Here is an 18,978-nt window from a genome sequence, read left to right as displayed (position 1 = left end):
GCCTCTTCGATACCGTGCATTGCCCTTTCTCACATTGAGAGTTGGTGCAAACTTCGCCGGTGCATCCAAACCCCGTGATATGATACGGCTGGGTTATGTCAATCGCATCATTCTCTAGTGATGTGATCCCGTTAATCAAATGACAACTCATGTCTATGGTTAGGAAACATAACCATCATTGATTCAACGAGCTAGTCAAGTAGAGGCAAACTAGTGACACTCTGTTTGTCTATGTATTTACACATGTACTAAGTTTCCGTTTAATACAATTCTAGCATGAATAATAAACATTTATCATGATATAAAGAAATAAAATAACAATTTTATTATTGACTCTAGGGCATATTTCCTTCACATCCCGCTACCGATGATAAGAAACGCACATGAGGGCGCCAGCCATGGTCGCCACCGCACCAGCACGTGATCCCGGCCGTCCGGATCCGTCAAGAGCAGAGCATCAACAAAGCCGCCACAACGCCGCCTGCACCCAGCCACGCACGAACCGGAAGTCCACCACGCGGATACAGGATGGCCCTGGAATCCCATCGCCCGTTGCCCCGCACGAACCGGAAGCCCACTCGCCGGAAGACCCCCACCGGGAGGGAAGGGAGTGCATCCATGAGGTGTAAGTTCAAACCCCCCTATTCGCATCTTGCTTCTGAATTTTTGAAAGTGGCTTTACAACGATCGACGGCGGAGAGTCTACATGGGGTTGATCTTGCGCCGAGATCGGTGTGAGAGGCGGAAGAAAGGAATACTTTTTTTCTCTTTTTTCTCCCTCAACAGTTATACCACGTGGCATTCCTAATCAGCTGTCACCCCGCAACGGGTGAACCAGCCGGCTCGCTGCCTCTCCCAATCCAAATGGCTCGTGCCGTCTCTCGCCTCCTCCCCTTTCTCCTATGGCGGCCTCCCCGACCTCTCCTCCTCCGCCGCCGCCCACTAAACCCTAGCCCCCAACCCCTGACCACGCGCGCCAAAGCCCTCGCCTCCTTCAGCTCCCTCGTGCTGCCCGGCGACGAGCGCTCGCCTCCGTCTTCTCCCTCGCGCCGCGCGCCGCCGAGCTATGGGGGCGGCGGATCTCCGGGGACGATCGCCGCCGTCGTCACCGCCCTCGGCGGGGGCCCCGCGGCCGTCGGCATTGTCCGCCTGTCCGGCGCCGACGCCGTCGCCGTCGTCGCCCGCGTGTTCCGGCCGGCCAGGAAGGACCCGGCGCCCTGGAATCCCCGAAGCCACTTCGTGGAGTACGGGGTCGCGCTGGACGGAGATGGGAGCGTCATCGATGAGGTATACTGCTCGCTATCGGTTGGTTAGTGTTCTCTGTCCAAACTAGTGCCTTGATTTCCCATTTTGTTCCCCAAATCTGAAGGTGCTGGTGGTGCCCATGCTGGCTCCGAGGTCCTACACCCGAGAGGATGTGGTGGAGCTCCAGTGCCATGGGAATGACCTTTGCTTGCGTCGTGTGCTGAGGGCCTGCTTGGAGGCTGGTGCCAGGCTCGCCGACCCTGGTTAGTTGCTTGCTCACTCAAGTCCTACTGGTCTAGATTATTTACGCTTGTAAAGAAATATTGTAGTTCAGTTGGTTACGGCTATGGTTGACGTTCCTGTTAGCTACGGATGTAGTTATAGTTATAGGGAAACAGTTTTGTCAGATAGGCAGACACTTTTTGTTTGAAGAATGAATGGTGAAGCTATCTTGGGATGTAGGTGTCTTATCTTGAACAAACTCCTAGCTCAGGTTTCATGTTCGCTTTTCAGGTGAATTCACTCTTCGCGCATTCCTAAATGGGAGGTTGGACTTGGCTCAAGCGGAGAACGTCTCGAGGCTTATTTCAGCCAAGTCCGTAGCTGCAGCAGATTCTGCCTTGGCTGGCATCCAGGCATGTCACAAAATTATGCTGTTGATAAATTAAATCATGTTAGCCTGTTGGGTAGGCCCTGAGAAACGATATACATGTGGTCATGTTGGAGTTTTTTTTTGTGTGTGTTTAACCCTCGAAATACCAGGAACAAATTGTTTCCAGGTCAGGAGTAGCTGAAACAACACTTTATGGAGGGTAGTGACCAGGGGTGGTGCCAGGGGCTGCTCCTGTTACATGCGACCCCCCAAAAGACAAAAAATAGAGATAGCAGTTAGAGTAATATGTCAGTGATTAGTGAAATGTGAAAAGGAAATTGAATATTGTTGTTCTGATCACTAAAATGTGGAGGGGAAATTTGCATTTATGTGCAAGACTTGCTTTTTTCCTTGTGCACGCCGATAACAAATTCCTGACTCAGACACTACTTGAAACCCTTTTGCATTGTGAAGTTTAACTTCATCAGCTCCAGTTTCTTTGGGAAGCACAATGTAGATGTGTTTTTTTTAATAATAAGTAGGTTCTCCAATCTGAATTATATGTGTCCTCTACTGTAGGGAGGCTTTTCTACTCTAGTGAAATCTTTGAGATCAAGGTGCATAGAATTGATCACTGAAATTGAGGCTCGTTTAGATTTTGAAGATGAGATGCCTCCATTGGACCCTATGATGCTGCTCAGCAAAATTAACAGCATGAGGCAAGAGGTTCAGGATGCTCTGGATACTGCAAAGTATGATAAGCTGTTGCTGTCTGGTCTACAGGTACTTTATTCTATGCATTATACTGAATTGTTAAAGAAAACATAATTAAGAATGAAAAATGCTCTTACAATTTTGCACAGATAGCAATAATTGGCCGCCCAAATGTTGGAAAGTCAAGCCTCCTGAATGCATGGAGTAAGGTATACTCGTGGATATCTCTCTGTCATTATTTCTGTTGGATATTTGTCCAGCATATCTTTTTTAGTACTCTATTTTGTTGTTACCATGCTTGTTAATCTATGTTGTTTTCTCTTTTTATATGCGAAGTTACATGAGCTAATCTTATTGTTACGGGTTCAAGGCTAGTTAAGGTATGGGGTCATTAACCGGTACACAAGGCAGCATGAAGGAACTCTCTTAAAAATAGATTAGTTAGGATTAAGATATGGAATTAATTAATATTAGGTAAGTGTGTTGTGTATTCTCCTTTCACATATGTTTGGTTGTTAGCCATCGAGATTAATTAAGCAAGAAAATGCAAGGGATACCATCCATTTTTCATCCTCCCCTCAAGAGCACTGGTCCATCTTTCCCTCCGCAAACCTAGACCCCTAGAACTTTTATGATACCTTTCTGCTGTGACTTTAAATGAGCCGTACCGAAACTCCGGTAGATGCCTAATGCCATGTGATTTAAGGGGATCTTGCTCAACGTACTGTGTCCTGAACTTTATCCTGCTTCTCTGCTGTGCGTCATGCCCAAAGTTTATACATCGAACGTTATCGCCATATAATCTTCTTATATGAATACTAATTGTAATCTATAATTCTGTATACTTTATGTGAATCCCATGTCCAATTGGATAGTTTGATTTATTTCATGTTGCAGCCATAATAGTTGATACTGGAACTTAAATGCTTAGCTTGCAGAGTGAAAGAGCTATTGTTACCGAAATAGCTGGAACTACAAGGGACGTAGTTGAAGCAAATGTCTCAATTCATGGAATCCCTGTTACCCTTCTAGACACGGCTGGTATAAGAGAAACTGATGACATTGTGGAAAAAATTGGTGAGTATTATTATTCTCATAAACATATTGTGAACTATTAAAGCAAGATGATAAAGATGTGAATGTCAAAATACGATCTGACGTTGGGTGGCATAGCCCACCAGGGGTAGGAACATGTTTCCCAATATATATTTGATTTTGTATATGGAATAATGGTAATAGCGTTGTTAGTCGTGATGCTTGTCTTCTGTTCTGCTCTTAACCAGGTGTAGAACGATCAGAGACTGCTGCACTGGGAGCTGATATGGTTATTATGACAATAAGTGCAGTTGATGGGTGGACTGAAGATGACACTAAACTTATCAAACGTGTCATGATTGATAAGGTTCCATCAGTTTCATTTTCTCACAAATTTTGTTGATGTCTGATTGCCTGGTTATTGGTTTGCATGCCTTCTGTTTGAAATCCTCTCTGTCCCTTCCATCATCTGTAAATAAATTGGAGAGTGACTATTCTTTCTTTGTCCTTTTTGATGATCAGAAAAGCTCAGGTTCTGAAGTGCCAATGGTTCTGGTTATCAACAAGGTAGACTGCACACCATTTGTTTCAGGAGAAGAGTTTGAGAAATTCAGTGGAATTTTCAGAAAACATGTGCACACGTGTGCAGTCACTGGTAAAGGCATTTCTGAGTTGGAGAGGGCTGTAATAGAGGTTAGAGGTCTTGAGTCCATACCTTCCGGGGGACGGCGGTGGACTGTAAACCAGGTAAATATTTCCGTATGCCATCAGTAGAAAACCCCAGTAGTTGTTCTCTTAGACTTGTTGCTTCAGTTGTTACATGAAAGATTGTTGACTTTTATCCAATTCCATTGTGTTGTCCAGAGACAATTGGAACAGCTCATGAGGACCCAAGAAGCTTTCACAAGACTAGAGTCGTCGATCAATGAGCAGCTACCCTTAGATTTTTGGACTATAGACTTGAGGGAAGCTGCATTGGCTCTGGCAACAATCAGCGGAGAGGACATATCTGAAGAAGTTCTGAGCAGCATATTCAGCAAATTCTGCATTGGAAAATGATTCGTCCTTCAGAATCATGCTGGTCCTCAGTCATTCCGACAATTTTGACTTTTGAGCAGCGTAGTAACATAGAACGATCTGAACAAGCCCAGTAGCTATCTAAAGGAGCAATGAAATTGAACTATTTTCTGGACGGGGTCAAAGATTTATAGGTCGGGATTACTGCTGTCACTGTTCCAAATTTGTACTCTAGGTCTGAGATGTGTTTGGGCCCAGTTTAACTTCATAATAGGAAATTGTATTTTTAGATCATGCACAAATCGAAAGAATGTAAATACCTATTACGATCATGCAAAAATAGGAAGAATGACTAGCTCGTGTTTGTGATGCTAACGGCTGCATGCCACAACTTCACTAATTTCTCACATAGTATTAGCAGTTGTAAAGCATGGTTGCTCTTATTACAGCCGACAATAAAAAGTTTGAATTTCAATTCATCTGAAGGGGTGTGCCCATTTGCCGGGTTCTGTTGGTTTTGACAATCTTCTCAACCGGTTTAATTTTCTTCTTTTACCCTGTTCTGTCACCTGTTTTTTTCTTGATTATTTATTCCCCTCTTTTTAAGTACTCCTGCTGTAAAGAAATATAAGAGAATTAGATCATTAAAATCTATTTCTTTACAGCGGGAGTACTTCATAATTGCATACATATTAAAACAAAATATGCATGATAATTAAAACTTTGCAGGATCACAGAACACATAATTGACAACGTATCAAATTCAAGTTCAATCATCCATATCAAATTCAAATCCAAACACAATCATTGTGCATCACAAACAAAAACAAAAGCAAAAGTGCATAAAACATGAATGGATAGCCTCTCAAACGTGGCTGGTTCACCCACCCATTGCTGGGTGCCAGACAATCTCTCTTCATCGTCGTAAAAGTAGATGCCCAAAAAGTTTTGAGAAAAATTCTGCAATTTGGTACCCTAAAAATTTGGCCTTCTTCCTTTTTTACTTCGCAATTGCATACATATTGAAACAAACACATGACGGCATGATTAAAACTTTGCAAGATCACAATACATATGATCATCAACATATCAAATTCAAGTTCAATCATCCGTATATCAAATTCAAATTCAAACCACAATCATTGTGCATCGCAAACAAAAACAAAAGTGCATACAAAATGAATGCATAGCCTCTCAAATGGCATTGCCTTCATTGCCATTAGTTGTGCTTGCATCTTCTTCATGGCTTGCTTCCTCTCCATTGATTGCTTCTTCTCCAATGCCACCATTGACATCATTGGCAGTTTGGCACCATTGTTTTTCATTCCCATCCATTGCACCACCCATGCCTCCTCCCATGGCGCCCATGGCTCCTCTCATGCCTCCCATGAATCCTCCCATCATGAAGCCTCCAATAGACCTCACCGCCAACACTTGATCGCGACAAAGCTCCACGTATGCTTTCGCCTTGTCACCAAGACCACTTGTGTCCATGAACATGAACTTTTGCTCTTGTTCAATGCTTTTGATTCTCTCTTCCATGACCACATTCCTTTCCTCAACCTTCGTCTTCTTCTCCTCGGTCGCCGCCCTCCTCTCCTCGGCTGCCGTCCTCCTCTCCTTGCCCTTGATATATGTGATGCATAGTACTTTGATATATATTTTTCTTAGTGGCATTATTATTCCACTTGTCCTGAAATGTTTCCTGAGTTTGTGTTGTTTGTAGTGCTGCACAAAGATAAAATGGTGGATATAATTAATTGGGCCAGGTGCTAAAGCATATATCTCTAGTTACAGTTCACTCTGTTTACCATGAGGGGGATTATGATTATCATAGGGTAAGGTTGTCACACTTATGAGCTCATTAGGCTGAACAAAATGACATGTTAAAAAGATAACTGAGACTGCAAGAATTGACAACATTAAAAAGACATGGGTAGGTGGACGTGTGCAATAAAGTTCGATATTTACCATTCATGTCGGTTGCACTCTTAGTTGTAACACATTTTCCCTGCAAATAAAATATATAAACAGGAAGATTAGCTTGCAATGCTGCAGCTGAAACTGAAACTGACATATCTACAAATGCCTCCAAAGAAACAAAAAACCTGACCAATATATCTGATCCTAAAAAGGGAAAAATATAACCAAATAAAAGTATTGAAAGAAGAACACTAATCAGAGGAGGAATTGTCTATTTCCAGCATGGGTACTCACTGCGCATGCTTGGAAAGAAAAAAAGCATTGCTTAGTAAGCGTGGATCTGGGAGTTAACAAATGACATTAATGGAAATTAATGATTGACGGCAACAACATATTCTATTATTTTGCTGATTACCAAAAAAAGTTAAATAAAACGCACTCTTACTTTGCTGTTACAAACTGAATAGATGGTGTGCATCCATGATTTTCTGTATGAACATTACTGAATTTTTGTCCATCTTTAGTTACAGGTGTCGCTTTACGGTCACATCAGCCTAAGTGAAAAAAAAATGTGCAGCGTCACTTAAATTCACAAGAGACAGAAGAAAAAGAGTGACAATATGGCGTAGAAAATATAGAAGATACACGAGGGGAGAGGAGTGTATCGAGTTACACAGGGAGGGGTAGGGTTCGTGGGGGATTATGGGGACTGAACCCGTGTGAAAACGGCCCACCGAACGGTCCGTTGAGGTTCGACAGGGTTTTTGGGATGGGCCGGGATAATCACGTAAATACTCTCCAAAAACTCTAGTGCCAAACAAGGCCTTGAGAAATTTGTTGGCATTCACCATCACTTGCTGCCTTAGAGTATATCACAAACCTTTCGTTAACAGTGTAACCATGGTGGGTGCATTTACTGCCATGTTTGGGAGATGATGAGTGCTCTCTCCTACCAAGTTGATGTGCTGCAGGCGTCATTTACAAAGTTTAATTATCTATGAGTTGAACTTACTGATACTTTACATTTTATCATCTTGTTACTTGGTTTGCTTAAGAGTGAAAAAGAATGAGGATACTGAACGAAGTACCCAAAAAGAAAAACTCTGGAAAAGGGGATTTACACGTGGTGTAGAGCCAAAAATAATTATACTGGGAAAACAATATCAAGCTAGCACTTCTGCAATTCCACAGCAGGACGATTTTATTCATAAAACTGGGAAGAATTCTAATGGCACTAACACTGAGTTACACAGTAGGAGCATATCAGCTAAGCTAATGAACGCCAACTAAAATGACACTTAACAATGATGCATAGAAACAGTGAATTCGTTTTGCATGGAGTAAGTTCAGCATAAATACTGCCACAAAATTTCACAGCGTAGCTTTTGTTAGTTACATTTTCCAAATTCAAGAAGAAACAATTAAAGTACTCACTGTTCTTGTCATTTGAGAAGTCAGCTAGAAACTGCCGATATCAACTCGAATTGATCTTCTTCATGAGATCCTCTCAATGTATCCAGTTCTTCATCCCATGAAAATTTAGATGTTGGACGGTACCCTTCGTCCTTCATGTGTTTAGCGAGCCTTCTCAACTCTGTATTTATATTTTCCGCCTCAGGATGTTGCTGCTCCCCAACAACAAACACATGAATTCTGCTGTTAAGCTCAACCCAGCTGCATCCTGGATCTTTGCTAACTCCCCGATGTCTCATCAAATGCCTCACCCGCTCAACATCAGTCCATTTTCTCTGGGCAGCATAGATGTTTGACAACAATATATATGCAGAGGAGTCCCCAGTACCTAACTCCATCAGCTGCTCACCAGCATATGCTCCGACATCAAAATCCCGTATACTGCGACATGCTCCCAATAATATACGCCACAAACATGTTCCATGGTCAATACTAATGGACTCTATGAAATCTTTTGCTTCATTTAGCATCCCTGCTCGGCTAAGAATATCAACCATGCAAGCATAATGATCCAGCCGAGGAGTTAAACCATAGTCTTTGGTCATTGACCTAAAGTAAATCCATCCTCTGTCAACTAGGCCCATGTGACTACAAGCACATAACACATTAATGAATGTTATATGATCTGGAGCAGTGCCCTCTAGCTTCATTTCCTCAAACAGGTCAAGTGCTTCATTTCCACGTCCATTTTGAGAGAATCCAGAAATGATCGAGTTCCATGCAATAACATCCTTATGAGGCATCCTTCTGAATACAACCATGCCATCGTCAAGGTTTCCACACTTTGAATACATTGTAGACAAGGCACTTCCGACAGAAGACCCCAAACCAAATCCGAACTTGAGGATTTGCGTGTGCAATTGCTTCCCTGGCTCCAATGCTGCAAGGCCAGCACATGCTCTAAGAACACTGGTTATAGTCAAGTTAGTCGGAATGATGCCCTCCTTGTCCATCCTGGCATACAATCTCAAGGCTTCCTCATGCTCCCCGTTCTGCACATGCCCGGCAACCATGGCCGTCCAAAGGACAATGTCAAGCTCATGAAATTGATCAAAACCTTCCTTTGCATCAGTAATACAGCCGCATTTGGCATACATGTCCACCAGTGCGCTCTTCACATACACCTGCGCCTCAAACCCAAGCTTCACCATCAAACCATGTGTCTGCTTTCCTTCCATCAATGCTCCCACATCACTACACGCATTGAGCACCCCAACCAAAGTGAACTCAGTTGGTGAAAACCCCGCAGAAAGCATCTGCAAGAACATTCTAAATGCGCTTTCTGCATTCCCATTCTGCGCGTAGCCAGTGATCATCGCGGACCAAGTGATGGAGTTCCTCTCCTTAGACGACGCAAACACATGTAATGCTGCATCCATACACCCAGCCTTTGCATACATTGTGACGAGCGAGTTCTCAACCGACACAAACACCACCAACCCATCCTTCACAGCCAACCCATGTAGCTGCACCCCCATCGGCAAGCCCGACGGCACACTGACCGCACTAAGAACAGCCGTGGCCACAAACTCGTTTTTCTGTGACGGGCACTCCGCAAGCATCAGCTGGAAGATCTCAAAGGCCTCCTCGGAGCACTTTGTGGAAGCATAGCCTGCCACCATAGCGGCCCAAGAGAACTCGTTCCGCACCGGCATTTCGTCGAACACTCTCCGGGCATCGGGGACGAGGCCCAGCTTACAGTACATGTTGAGCAGAGAGGTGGACACGAACACGTTGGAGCCAGCCGAGGGGACCTTGCAAGCGAGGGCGTGGGCGGCTGCCCCGGCGGACGCGGAGGGCGCGCGGGCGGCGGCCGTGAAGACGGCGGCGAAGGAATGCGGGGACGGGAGGATGGCGGGCGAGGAGGAGAAGAGCATGGATTGGAAGTGGGAGAGCGCGGCGCGCGGGTGGTGGTGCGAGAGCGGGTTGAGCAGGGAGTTCCAGGAGGCGATGTCGCGGGCGGCGGCGGGGATGCCCGCGAAGACGGCCAGGGCCGCGGCGAGGAGCGGCCGCGGGAGGGAGGCGTAGAAGGTGATGAGGGAGTTGGAGACGGGCGCGTGGGACGCGGCGCCGGACTTGAGCGCCCAGGCGTGGAGCGCCTCGCCGTCGCGGGCGCGGGCGGCGCGGCGGAGCTGCTCGATGAAGTGCGTGTGGGATATCTGGCGCGCGGAGGCGGAGGGCGCCGCGCCTGCCATTCACGTGCGGGCGGGCGGGCGGGGCGGGCGGCGAGCGGGCGGCGACGGCGAGCGGCGAGCGGGTGGCCGGGGCGAGCGGCGACGGCGAGCGGGCGGCCGGGGCAGGCGGCGAGCGGGCTGGTGCCTCGAGCGGCAGCTATAACCTGAAAATAAAACAAATAAAAGAGGTGCAAATGGTGTAGTCTCTCCTTTCTGGTTAAAAAAAAACTCATGGACAATTTGATCAATAAAATACTACAAATTATATATCATTAAAAATGGAATTTTTACATGGGAGCGCCTATACATCAGGCACCTGGAAAAGTTATTCCATCAATCACTTTTATCTTAGACCGCTAGATCTTCATCCAACAGCCCAAAACAGATTGAATATTGTTTATCTTTAACCACTTATCCTTCTTTCTCGCGTAGCACGGGCCTATCCAGACCTACCCACATGCCTATGCCCATCGCGGCCAGCGGCTGTCGTCGCCTCACCACCCCGCCCTTCCCTCGACCTCGCTACATCGCCGTGTTTGCCGCCTCCCCGCCCATCTGTCAGCAGTCCTGCACTGATGAGCAGCCCCCCTGCACCCTCCCTGCCCCCCTCCCTCCCCCCCCCACACACACATTAAGTTTCTTTCTCGCCTTCACATGAGACGTCGCAGCTTGTTGCTGCTCACATCGTTGTCCCCAGCTTCAACGATGTCCTAGCTCGGCCTCATTGTGGCCAATGCTCATCGCTGTTGTTCCTCACGTCATCCCCACCTTTGGGCTAATGTTGCACGGAATTGACTGACGCGCTGAAAAAATTAGGGCGTCACAATTAGCAAAACCGATTTAACATACATAAAGTCTGTTATGTTGGTCAAACTGTCAATTAAGACTAGACATGTGCCTTTTTATAAAACAGGAAATGATGTAGTAGTAATCAAGACATTAACGCCCCGAGTGTCAGTTTTTGAAGGAAAGCTCGAGTATAAATTTTGCGAAACCACATACAAAAAATCAAATTTATCTCATTTCACATCTCTTTAAGACTCATAAACAACCTTACAATGTCACGTGTCGTTCTTCTATGTGAAGGGCTAGCCCTAGCCTGTCGATACGAAGAACCCATTACAGCGAGTGAGTGGACATCAATAATAATCGCAACAAAACCTAAGCAACATGCACACGGGTGGCAACGGATTGGTACGGATCGAATAGTGCTCTTACCACTACCGTTTTCATATTTTCAAAATGACACGACCATGAGTAATTTAACTATGGTGGTGGCAGCTGATGATATGGCGGATGCAAGTGTTGCTGATGTTCACAAAATACTATTGGATGTCAAATGGTTAAAGAAAGAAAAGTCTCTGGACGTGCATGTTTTAAAAGACAATAATTACACGCAAGGTGAAACGCTTAATCAAGACAGGAGGCATGCATGCAATATTGATCAGGCTCGTTTTGGCAAGGAGAAATCAACATGCATTAATGCTTGAAAAGAGATGAGAACCTACGGTGATGCAATGGGCCAAACGATCCGTGATTTATTTAGTCAGGTCAACAACGTAAAGGATAGGGATTTATTTCTATTCTTGCCACTTCCATGTAAAAACAAAGTTTCTCAACGTGGCAAGACTTGGAGATTGATACGTGATATACTATCATTAAAGGACACAGGCTGGGGTCCACCTTCAATATTAGTCGGTTTGTTACATTAGATCTGCCGAGATGTAAAAGGCGGTTTAGATAGATAAGAGTTCTGGTTGCTTTGCACATTGTAGTTTTTATTCCTTGTTGGTCAAGTTAGTAATCAGCTACTATAAAGTCTAGCCGGTTAGTTTTGTAAAAGGGAGGTTATTTTCTACAGGTTAGACAACATGTGTATCGAATATTAATCGGCCCTTTTCGGGTGTCGTTGTTATCTATTTTGTGTGAATTTTCTGTATGAAAGTTGCACTTGGCTCGAGGTCCGTCGTCACCGATGGGTTGCGCGCTGGTTACGTCTACTTTGGCGGAAGGTTCCTCGTGTGTCGAGGGATTGTTCGTTGGTCGTCGTTACCCCATCTTCAGGTTACGTGTACTGCTCACGTAATTGGGAGATTTTATCGGTGGATTTCGAAGGAGTTCTTTGTATCGTGAAAGATCGGGCCAAATTATCGGCACGTCCAAGGTCGTGTCTACATCACAAAACAAATATGAATGTGAATACGGATGTTATTGAATACAAATGCGGATTGGATGTTACTTGAATATAGATACATATCGGATGTTACTCAATTCGAAACGGATACGAATAATAGCGATATATTAGTTAAAGGAAATAAGACAATAGCTATGTGATACAAAATAATCAACTTGCAAGGTATAAAAAGTCAATAAATACTACCGTAATGCATAATAATACCGAAGTTTAATCATACAAAAACTAAAATTTGACAACATATTAGGCTTTGTTGTTGGATAATTGGCATACTGGGGCTAGAATTACTTAATTTAGCGCACAAAATTTTATTCAGATACAAATGTATCCACTTCCATATTCATATTTGTGTCAGAATCCCGTGCTATGTTTGTGTCCAATTCGGTATTCATACTTGTGTGCAAAATTTATTCGTGTCAGTAAAATAAACTCGGATATCTTTCAATTCCATTTCCGTTTTAATTTGGATGCGGATGTTTTGGATTTGAATATGCATTTTCTCAGAGTATTTTTCATTGTCACTTTCCACCCTTACGCCCACCAAACACCTCTCAGACGAACAGATATGCCAAATGCAAACGCACCGAATCAGTACTTGTCATCTGCATCAGGAAATAAAATTGAGGCCTTGTCTGTTGATCCTCTCTCCAAAGAGATTGGAGAGGATTAGAGGGGAGTGAGAGGGATAATCTTGCGCCAAGGACACACGCACATAAAAATCTAGGTTCTGAATTAGTCACCAACACCGCTTTGCTAACATAATGAGATTAAAGATATAAAGGTCTCTAAATCTCACCCCCTTCCTTTTTCTTCGACATGCACATCTTCCATCACGCAAATCAATGCATTTTATTTCCAAGATCATCATCTCCGCACTAAAAGGCAGCCATCTCATTCTGCTATGGCAACTTGAAAACGACTGCCATAATAACTGACCTCAAAATATAAGAGCTGAGTCCCCCGTTGTACACTGAACGCAAGAAAAGAACACAACTCACATGCTTAACTGAGGATGTATAAGACTTCTCAGTTCTCACACTCAAACCGGAAGCACTTGCAAACCTGATGAGAATCAGCAAATTTGTTTCGTGGGCAGATGATGACATTTCATCTGACAGCCAGATCCACCACTCGCCAAATCTCTATAACAAATACTCCCTCCGTCCCATAATATAAGGGCGTTTTTTGCACTATACTAGTATAAAAAACGTTCTTATATTATGGGACGAGGGAGTAACAAATAAAAGAAGAAGAAACCCAGAGCTGTTCTCTCACAATAGGCGAGAACTCAAACTCAAAACTATAAACATCTAACCTTCTTTTTTTCTACCAGATCTACAGATGTCTTTCTTCATCACCAGAGCTCAGCTGACTGACGCCTCTTCATCATCATCAGTGGTTCCAGCCTCTCTCCTTGTCCCTGTTGTGCACGCCCCCCCTGGGCGCACCGCCGCCGGGACCGCCACTCGCCGGCACGCGCCGCGCGGCCGCCCGGCGAGCGCTGTCGATGCCCTGTGCGGCGGCGGCAGCAGCGGCGCCGGCCCTCCTCCCCGCCTGCCCCGACTGTGGCGGCCTGATGACCACCTTCTTCTGCAGGCTGCGCCGCAGGATGCTGTTGATCCTCTTGCTCCTGCTGCCCTTGTCGTTGGACATAACGGGAGGCGAGCTCAATGGCGGCGAGGAGTACTCCTTGATCTTGTCAAGCGGTGACGCTGCTGCAGGCGCCGGCGTCTTGGCACCGCCGGCTGCGGGGAGTGGCATCAGCGAGTTGCGGCGCGGCAGCGGGATGAGCGAGCTGCGGCGGGGCTGGTGCGCCCCTCCGTTGCAGAGCGAGACCCGCCTGGCCTTTGCGGCGTCTGGGTTGGCGTTCTCCTTCTCCTCCGCCAGAGACATGAGCTGGTTGAAGCTGTAGGTGTCGCTGTTGTTGCTGTCCGAGAACGTCTGCTTCGCCATCATCCCGAGGTCCTTTTTGGGTGCTGCTGATAGTGGCGGTCTCTCCATGGTGCTGTTGAGGTTCCTCTCTGACATGGGGCTTCTCATGTAGGTGTTGTTCTCTTCCTTGAGGCCTTGCTGCTGCTGCTGCTGCTGCTGCTGCTGCTTTCGCTCGACGTCTTGGGCGATCTTGTTGTCGACGTGCTGCCTCGCTATCTTCCTCTCGACCAGCAGCTGTGATTCCAACTCTTTGATCTGAAAAGAAAGATGATCAACGATGAACATGATGATTCTTCATGCATAGCAGTGACAAGGCAGCTTGTACTATTTCAGCCATGGTGGTTGCAATGCAACCTGCAGTTAAAATGGGATGCTGAAAGAAGTCGAAGGCGGCGCGAAGTACCTTATCTTGGAGATTCATGGTGAGCAGGTCCTTGGCCTTGTTCTTGGCTTCAAGGGATTGGATTGTTTCTTCCATGCTCTTGATCTGAGCATCTTTGCTCTTGCAGTCCTGTTTGGCTCTGCCAACCTAGCAGAACAACAAGAGCATGCATTCAGATTTTAGACATCCAGAGGTTAAAGTTGTATTAAAATATGGATTAGCAGGAAGGGCAGTAGAGTACCATAAGCTTATATCTTGATAGTTCTCCAACATCAACTTGTTTCCTTGCCTGTCCAAGCTCTATCCCCCTCACCCTGCTCGCAAAGTTAAGCGAGCAGAGAGTTTCGCCCACGTCATTTTCGTTGGGGCTAATTTGAACAAACATCAAAGTTTTGGAGTCTCCACCTGCAGTGCTTACACACATTATCGCCAAAACTAAAGGATAGGTTCAAATCAAACCAGCATAAGGAGAAGAAAACAAAATTGCGTACTCAGTGAGTCTTGCAGCAAGTGCGTTAACTTTGAGTTCCTGCCAGTTTGACAAATAAATATGTTAGTGAGATCTTGTATATAAATCACCAGTGCAAACTATAACCAAGGTTTGAAAGTTTGAAACCTGAAGGGTATATGCTGGCTCTTAGTTGCAAGAGCAGATATGACATCTCCAAGTGCAGAAAGGGACTTGTTAATATTCTGTGCTTCTTTCAGTCGTTCGCCTTGAGCATCTGTCTTTGCCACACGCTCACTTCCGGCTAGGTCAATGAGCCACAGCTTACTGTTTGTGCGTTCTCCATTCATCAAGTTTTCTCCTTTGACCATCACGCAATGTATACTGAATGGAAAATTAGTTAGGACATGATTTTACAATCCACTACTTAGTGCAAGTGAATGGAAAACTGGTGAGCAGCGGTAAGAACATCAAGGTACTGACCAGTGCGATCGGCTGCTGTGCTCGTTAGCATTTGTGGAACCAACAACTCTGGCTTTGCTTCCAGTTTGCAGGACATCCCAGGCCTCATCCATGTTACTGACTCGTGCTTCAACCAGTCCTGGTACATGATGAACTCCTTCTGCAACTTGTCTCACTTCTAGCCTGTGCACAAGGTATCATGATGTACAGTATCTTCACACAATGTTGTATCTGATGATATAACTCACAAGTGACGTACCTTTTTGTTGTTGTGCTTGGTTGGGACCCTGTTAGGAGCAAATCATGAATTTGTTCGTTGTATACTTCCAAGGCACTAACAGTAATCTCGTATTGGAAGAGGTCATGTCTGTCCTTGACTACTCGGAAGAGCTCATCCAGAATTCTGTAGTTAACCCCTCGAGCACCTTCAGTTCCTTCCATTGTAAATGTTTTGCCAGTGCCGGTTTGCCCGTAAGCGAAGATACAAACATTGAATCCATCCAACACCGAAGTTGCAAATGGGGCAGTTTTCTCAAACACTTTCTCTGTATATAAGTTGAAGACGATAAACTGTTAAAAACATGAGGAACGATGCAAGGTGAGTAACTGCATCTACGAGTGAATTACCTTGGTCTTCTTCAGGGTTGAAGACTGAATCGAATTTGAAGACTTTCTTCGATGATACATGGCCTCTAACAATGAGCTCTCCATCTTTTGCAGAATCAAAGTCGATCGCCATTGACGCTCCTTCTGCTGTTTCTTCCGTGTTTAGTGGCCGACAGCGGCAAAATACTCTTATGTTACCTAAGCAATGTGCAAGTCACATTAAGTCCTACTGTCAATTTATCGCAGTAACAACGAATAAACTGATACCAGAATAACCAGCTTACCTTTGAGCTCTATAAGCTTGTTGTAAAGATCCTTGCGTTCCTTTGCTTCCTCACTGAACTTCTCTTTCAGGTCCTTAAATTCAGATTCCAAATTTGCATATTGGCTCACTGTTGAAATGAAAAAAAGAAACCATGTTTGTTTCCTTTAGTGGGAGGTAGATACAGAAAAGAAAACTGAAGAGTACACAACTAGTTCAGTTTGGTTAACCACTCTGCAAACATACCATATTGATGAATTGCTGTAGTCATCTGTGTAGCATCTGACAAACACCTTTTGTATTCCTCTGATTCTTTCAGTAAAATCTGGTGTTCTGTCTTTAACGCCTGCAGATCATCACAATAAAGTGTGTAAGTCCATTCACTCTGCCAAGCTTAAGAGTGTACTGTAAAAACAAACAAAAACTTGAGGTCAAATATACACCTTAAATTTCTCACTCAGGTCTTTCAGTAGTTGGCACCAACGAGTCTTCTCTTTCACTTGCCCTTCCACTGCAAATGCTGCATGAATAGCAAAAGTTTCACAAAAATGTTCCCAATCAGCAAGGGAAAGCCTAAACATGAAAGTTCTAGTTGTAACAATTATCAAGACTAACACCATTGTTTGATTACAGATGATACAACTGATAAAAGTCAGTTTGCTGCAACTACCATGGAACAACTGCTGTGGATTTGTTTTGATCATCACAGAAGAAAGAACTGATAAAATAAGTTTGCTGCAACTCTGTCGTTGATTTGTTTGTTTTAATCGCAGAAGAAGAAGATAGAACTGGTAAAATTCAGTCTGCTCCTACTGTCAGTGAACAAGTGCATCTGCAGTTGAGACAGGTTCTTCTTACCGAGAGAGCCGACGTGCATGGACTTGCGCATCAGCTCCATCTGCAGCTCGCGCAGGGACGTCTGCGCCTCGCGGCACTCCTTGGTCTTGAGCTCATTCTCCCTCATGAGATCCTCCAGCACCCTCCTGCACTCGCCTTTCTCCCTCAGGAGTGAGTCGTACTCCTGCCTCAGCTGGCCACAGCAGTCGCCATTGCCCTGCAACAAAATGCAGAGATTGATTTGTATACTAGCCACCACCAAGGACAACAACAAGAGGAGAATCCTGAGGCGAATCTTGAAGCCGTTACCTTGTCAATGTGCACGATCTGCGCCCCTCCACACGGAACGGCCTCCGGCGCGGCAGCACCGTCGTCAGCGGCGGCTTCGGCGTCGGCGGTTTTGGCGGGGGGACGGGGCACCGCCGGAGAAGACGGGGCCGCGGAGAAGAGCTCGAGCGGCGCGATCCTGAGGCGGCCCACGGCGCCCCTCCGGGTGTAGTCGGGCGTGTGATGCATCTCCGCGTCCGCATCGTCGAGCGGGGCGGCCTCCGAGGAGCCGGTGCAGCTGGCGACGTCCGGCAGGGCCGCCGCCGCCGACGACGACCCCGAGGATCTGGAATAATCCCCTGAAGCCAGAGAGAGAAAAACAAGATAATTAATCCCCCGGAACCAGGCGACCTAGATCCGCTCGCGCAAGAACGTACCCTCGCTGACGGTGGCGCAGGGGATGAAGTCGCGGGCGTCGGACATCTTCACCGTCTTCCTGACCGCCGCCGCCGTGACCGCCTCCGTCCCCACCGACGGGGCGGACAGGGCCCCGCCGTCCTGGACGGCCTCGCTGCTCCCCTCCTCCATCGTCCGGATTCGAACTCGAGCGGAAGCGAAAGCGAGAGGGAAAGGAGGGGAGGAACGGATCGCGAGTTCGTCGGAGATGGGGGGAGGAGGGAGGGTTTTGAATCGAGGATTTGTGGGGGAGGGGAGGCGACCGTTGGGCCGGCCTTGCTTTCCTTCCTCTTTCGAATGTCCAGGCCGGGCTCGGGCTCGGCTGGGGTCCTTGTTAAATGGCGTCGCGTGCTGGCGGCGGGTGGTCGGACGGACGGAGGAGCCTCGGACGGGGACGAAAAGCGGAGGTTTGTCTGGCAATGGCTGTCGCCGGGGTTAATGGTGGAGTAAATCCTCACAATCTCCTTGAATTACCACCGTAAATGTGAGATCTTGCTGGGCTGTCAAAATAATTTTTGTGAGATTTTGCTGTGCTGCCAACAAAATTTATTAGATTTTGCCGTGCTGTCAACACAATTCATGAGATTTTGCTGGGTAGAGCCATGCAGTCCATGCTCTTGTAGCATCTTTACTTGAAAATTTGAACCCCCTAAATCTTTATCGGCAAGTCGGGCCCGCCCCCTGCGTCATCCTCTTTGGCGACACAGTGAAAACCCTAGATCGAGTGCGCCGCCAACCTCTTCTTCACATCGTCTCGCCGTCGCCGGAGGAGCGGACGACGGAGCCCGCACCGGCTCCAAGGAAGGCGATGGTGGGGCCCTTCGTCCGTTTCATGAGTAATGGCGGCCTATGGATTGCACGGTGCCGACGCGGGTCGGCGTGGAGGGGTGGTGCGGGGTGTGGGTCAGGCGCTGGTGAGCAGTGTGCGGCTTGCGGCCGTGCGCGTCCATGCTAAGGTG

At 46.3% G+C, this 18,978-nt stretch overlaps 3 protein-coding genes across 3 annotated transcripts; 1 reads left to right on the top strand and 2 right to left on the bottom strand.

Annotated features, from left to right (window-relative positions):
* The first annotated feature begins 841 nt into the window (after positions 1-841).
* Positions 842-4,958, top strand: LOC119298928 (tRNA modification GTPase MnmE-like). Its single transcript, XM_037576231.1, has 9 exons — positions 842-1,287; positions 1,370-1,508; positions 1,759-1,880; positions 2,417-2,620; positions 2,701-2,760; positions 3,490-3,628; positions 3,835-3,953; positions 4,109-4,333; positions 4,451-4,958. Exons 1-9 carry the CDS (start codon positions 865-867, stop codon positions 4,643-4,645), a joined length of 1,626 nt encoding a protein of 541 aa, XP_037432128.1. The 5' UTR covers positions 842-864; the 3' UTR covers positions 4,646-4,958.
* Positions 4,959-5,697: 739 nt separating this feature from the next.
* On the bottom strand, positions 5,698-10,194 carry LOC119299103 (pentatricopeptide repeat-containing protein At2g33680-like). Its single transcript, XM_037576386.1, has 3 exons — positions 7,961-10,194; positions 6,575-6,614; positions 5,698-6,331 (listed from the first exon to the last, which is right to left on the bottom strand). Exon 1 carries the CDS (start codon positions 10,192-10,194, stop codon positions 7,981-7,983), a length of 2,214 nt encoding a protein of 737 aa, XP_037432283.1. The 3' UTR covers positions 5,698-6,331; positions 6,575-6,614; positions 7,961-7,980.
* A 3,236-nt stretch (positions 10,195-13,430) lies between these two features.
* On the bottom strand, positions 13,431-18,343 carry LOC119298927 (kinesin-like protein KIN-14R). Its single transcript, XM_037576230.1, has 14 exons — positions 18,001-18,343; positions 17,606-17,922; positions 17,318-17,513; positions 16,903-16,979; positions 16,706-16,805; positions 16,482-16,589; positions 16,219-16,395; positions 15,851-16,136; positions 15,613-15,774; positions 15,298-15,513; positions 15,173-15,210; positions 14,923-15,086; positions 14,703-14,828; positions 13,431-14,554 (listed from the first exon to the last, which is right to left on the bottom strand). The coding sequence occupies exons 1-14, from the start codon at positions 18,149-18,151 to the stop codon at positions 13,760-13,762; spliced, it is 2,913 nt and encodes a 970-aa protein (XP_037432127.1). The 5' UTR covers positions 18,152-18,343; the 3' UTR covers positions 13,431-13,759.
* Positions 18,344-18,978: the final 635 nt, after the last annotated feature.

Source organism: Triticum dicoccoides, chromosome 5A (assembly GCF_002162155.2).
Source record: "Triticum dicoccoides isolate Atlit2015 ecotype Zavitan chromosome 5A, WEW_v2.0, whole genome shotgun sequence".
Taxonomy (NCBI): Eukaryota; Viridiplantae; Streptophyta; class Magnoliopsida; order Poales; family Poaceae; genus Triticum; species Triticum dicoccoides.
This window is presented reverse-complemented; position numbering and strand designations above follow the sequence as displayed.

Bases quoted from the DNA above. Each gene is read 5' to 3' on its own strand.
- LOC119298928 (XM_037576231.1), top strand. From the start codon at position 865: ATGGCTCGTGCCGTCTCTCGCCTCCTCCCCTTTCTCCTATGGCGGCCT. The intron at 2,761-3,489 runs GTATACTCGTGG...CTTAGCTTGCAG, and splicing joins TCCTGAATGCATGGAGTAAG to AGTGAAAGAGCTATTGTTAC. The intron at 4,334-4,450 runs GTAAATATTTCC...TGTGTTGTCCAG, and splicing joins GGCGGTGGACTGTAAACCAG to AGACAATTGGAACAGCTCAT.
- LOC119298927 (XM_037576230.1), bottom strand. From the start codon at position 18,151: ATGGAGGAGGGGAGCAGCGAGGCCGTCCAGGACGGCGGGGCCCTGTCC. The intron at 17,923-18,000 runs GTACGTTCTTGC...CTCTGGCTTCAG, and splicing joins CTGCGCCACCGTCAGCGAGG to GGGATTATTCCAGATCCTCG. The intron at 16,137-16,218 runs GTAATTCACTCG...ACTTATATACAG, and splicing joins CAACCCTGAAGAAGACCAAG to AGAAAGTGTTTGAGAAAACT.
- LOC119299103 (XM_037576386.1), bottom strand. From the start codon at position 10,194: ATGGCAGGCGCGGCGCCCTCCGCCTCCGCGCGCCAGATATCCCACACG.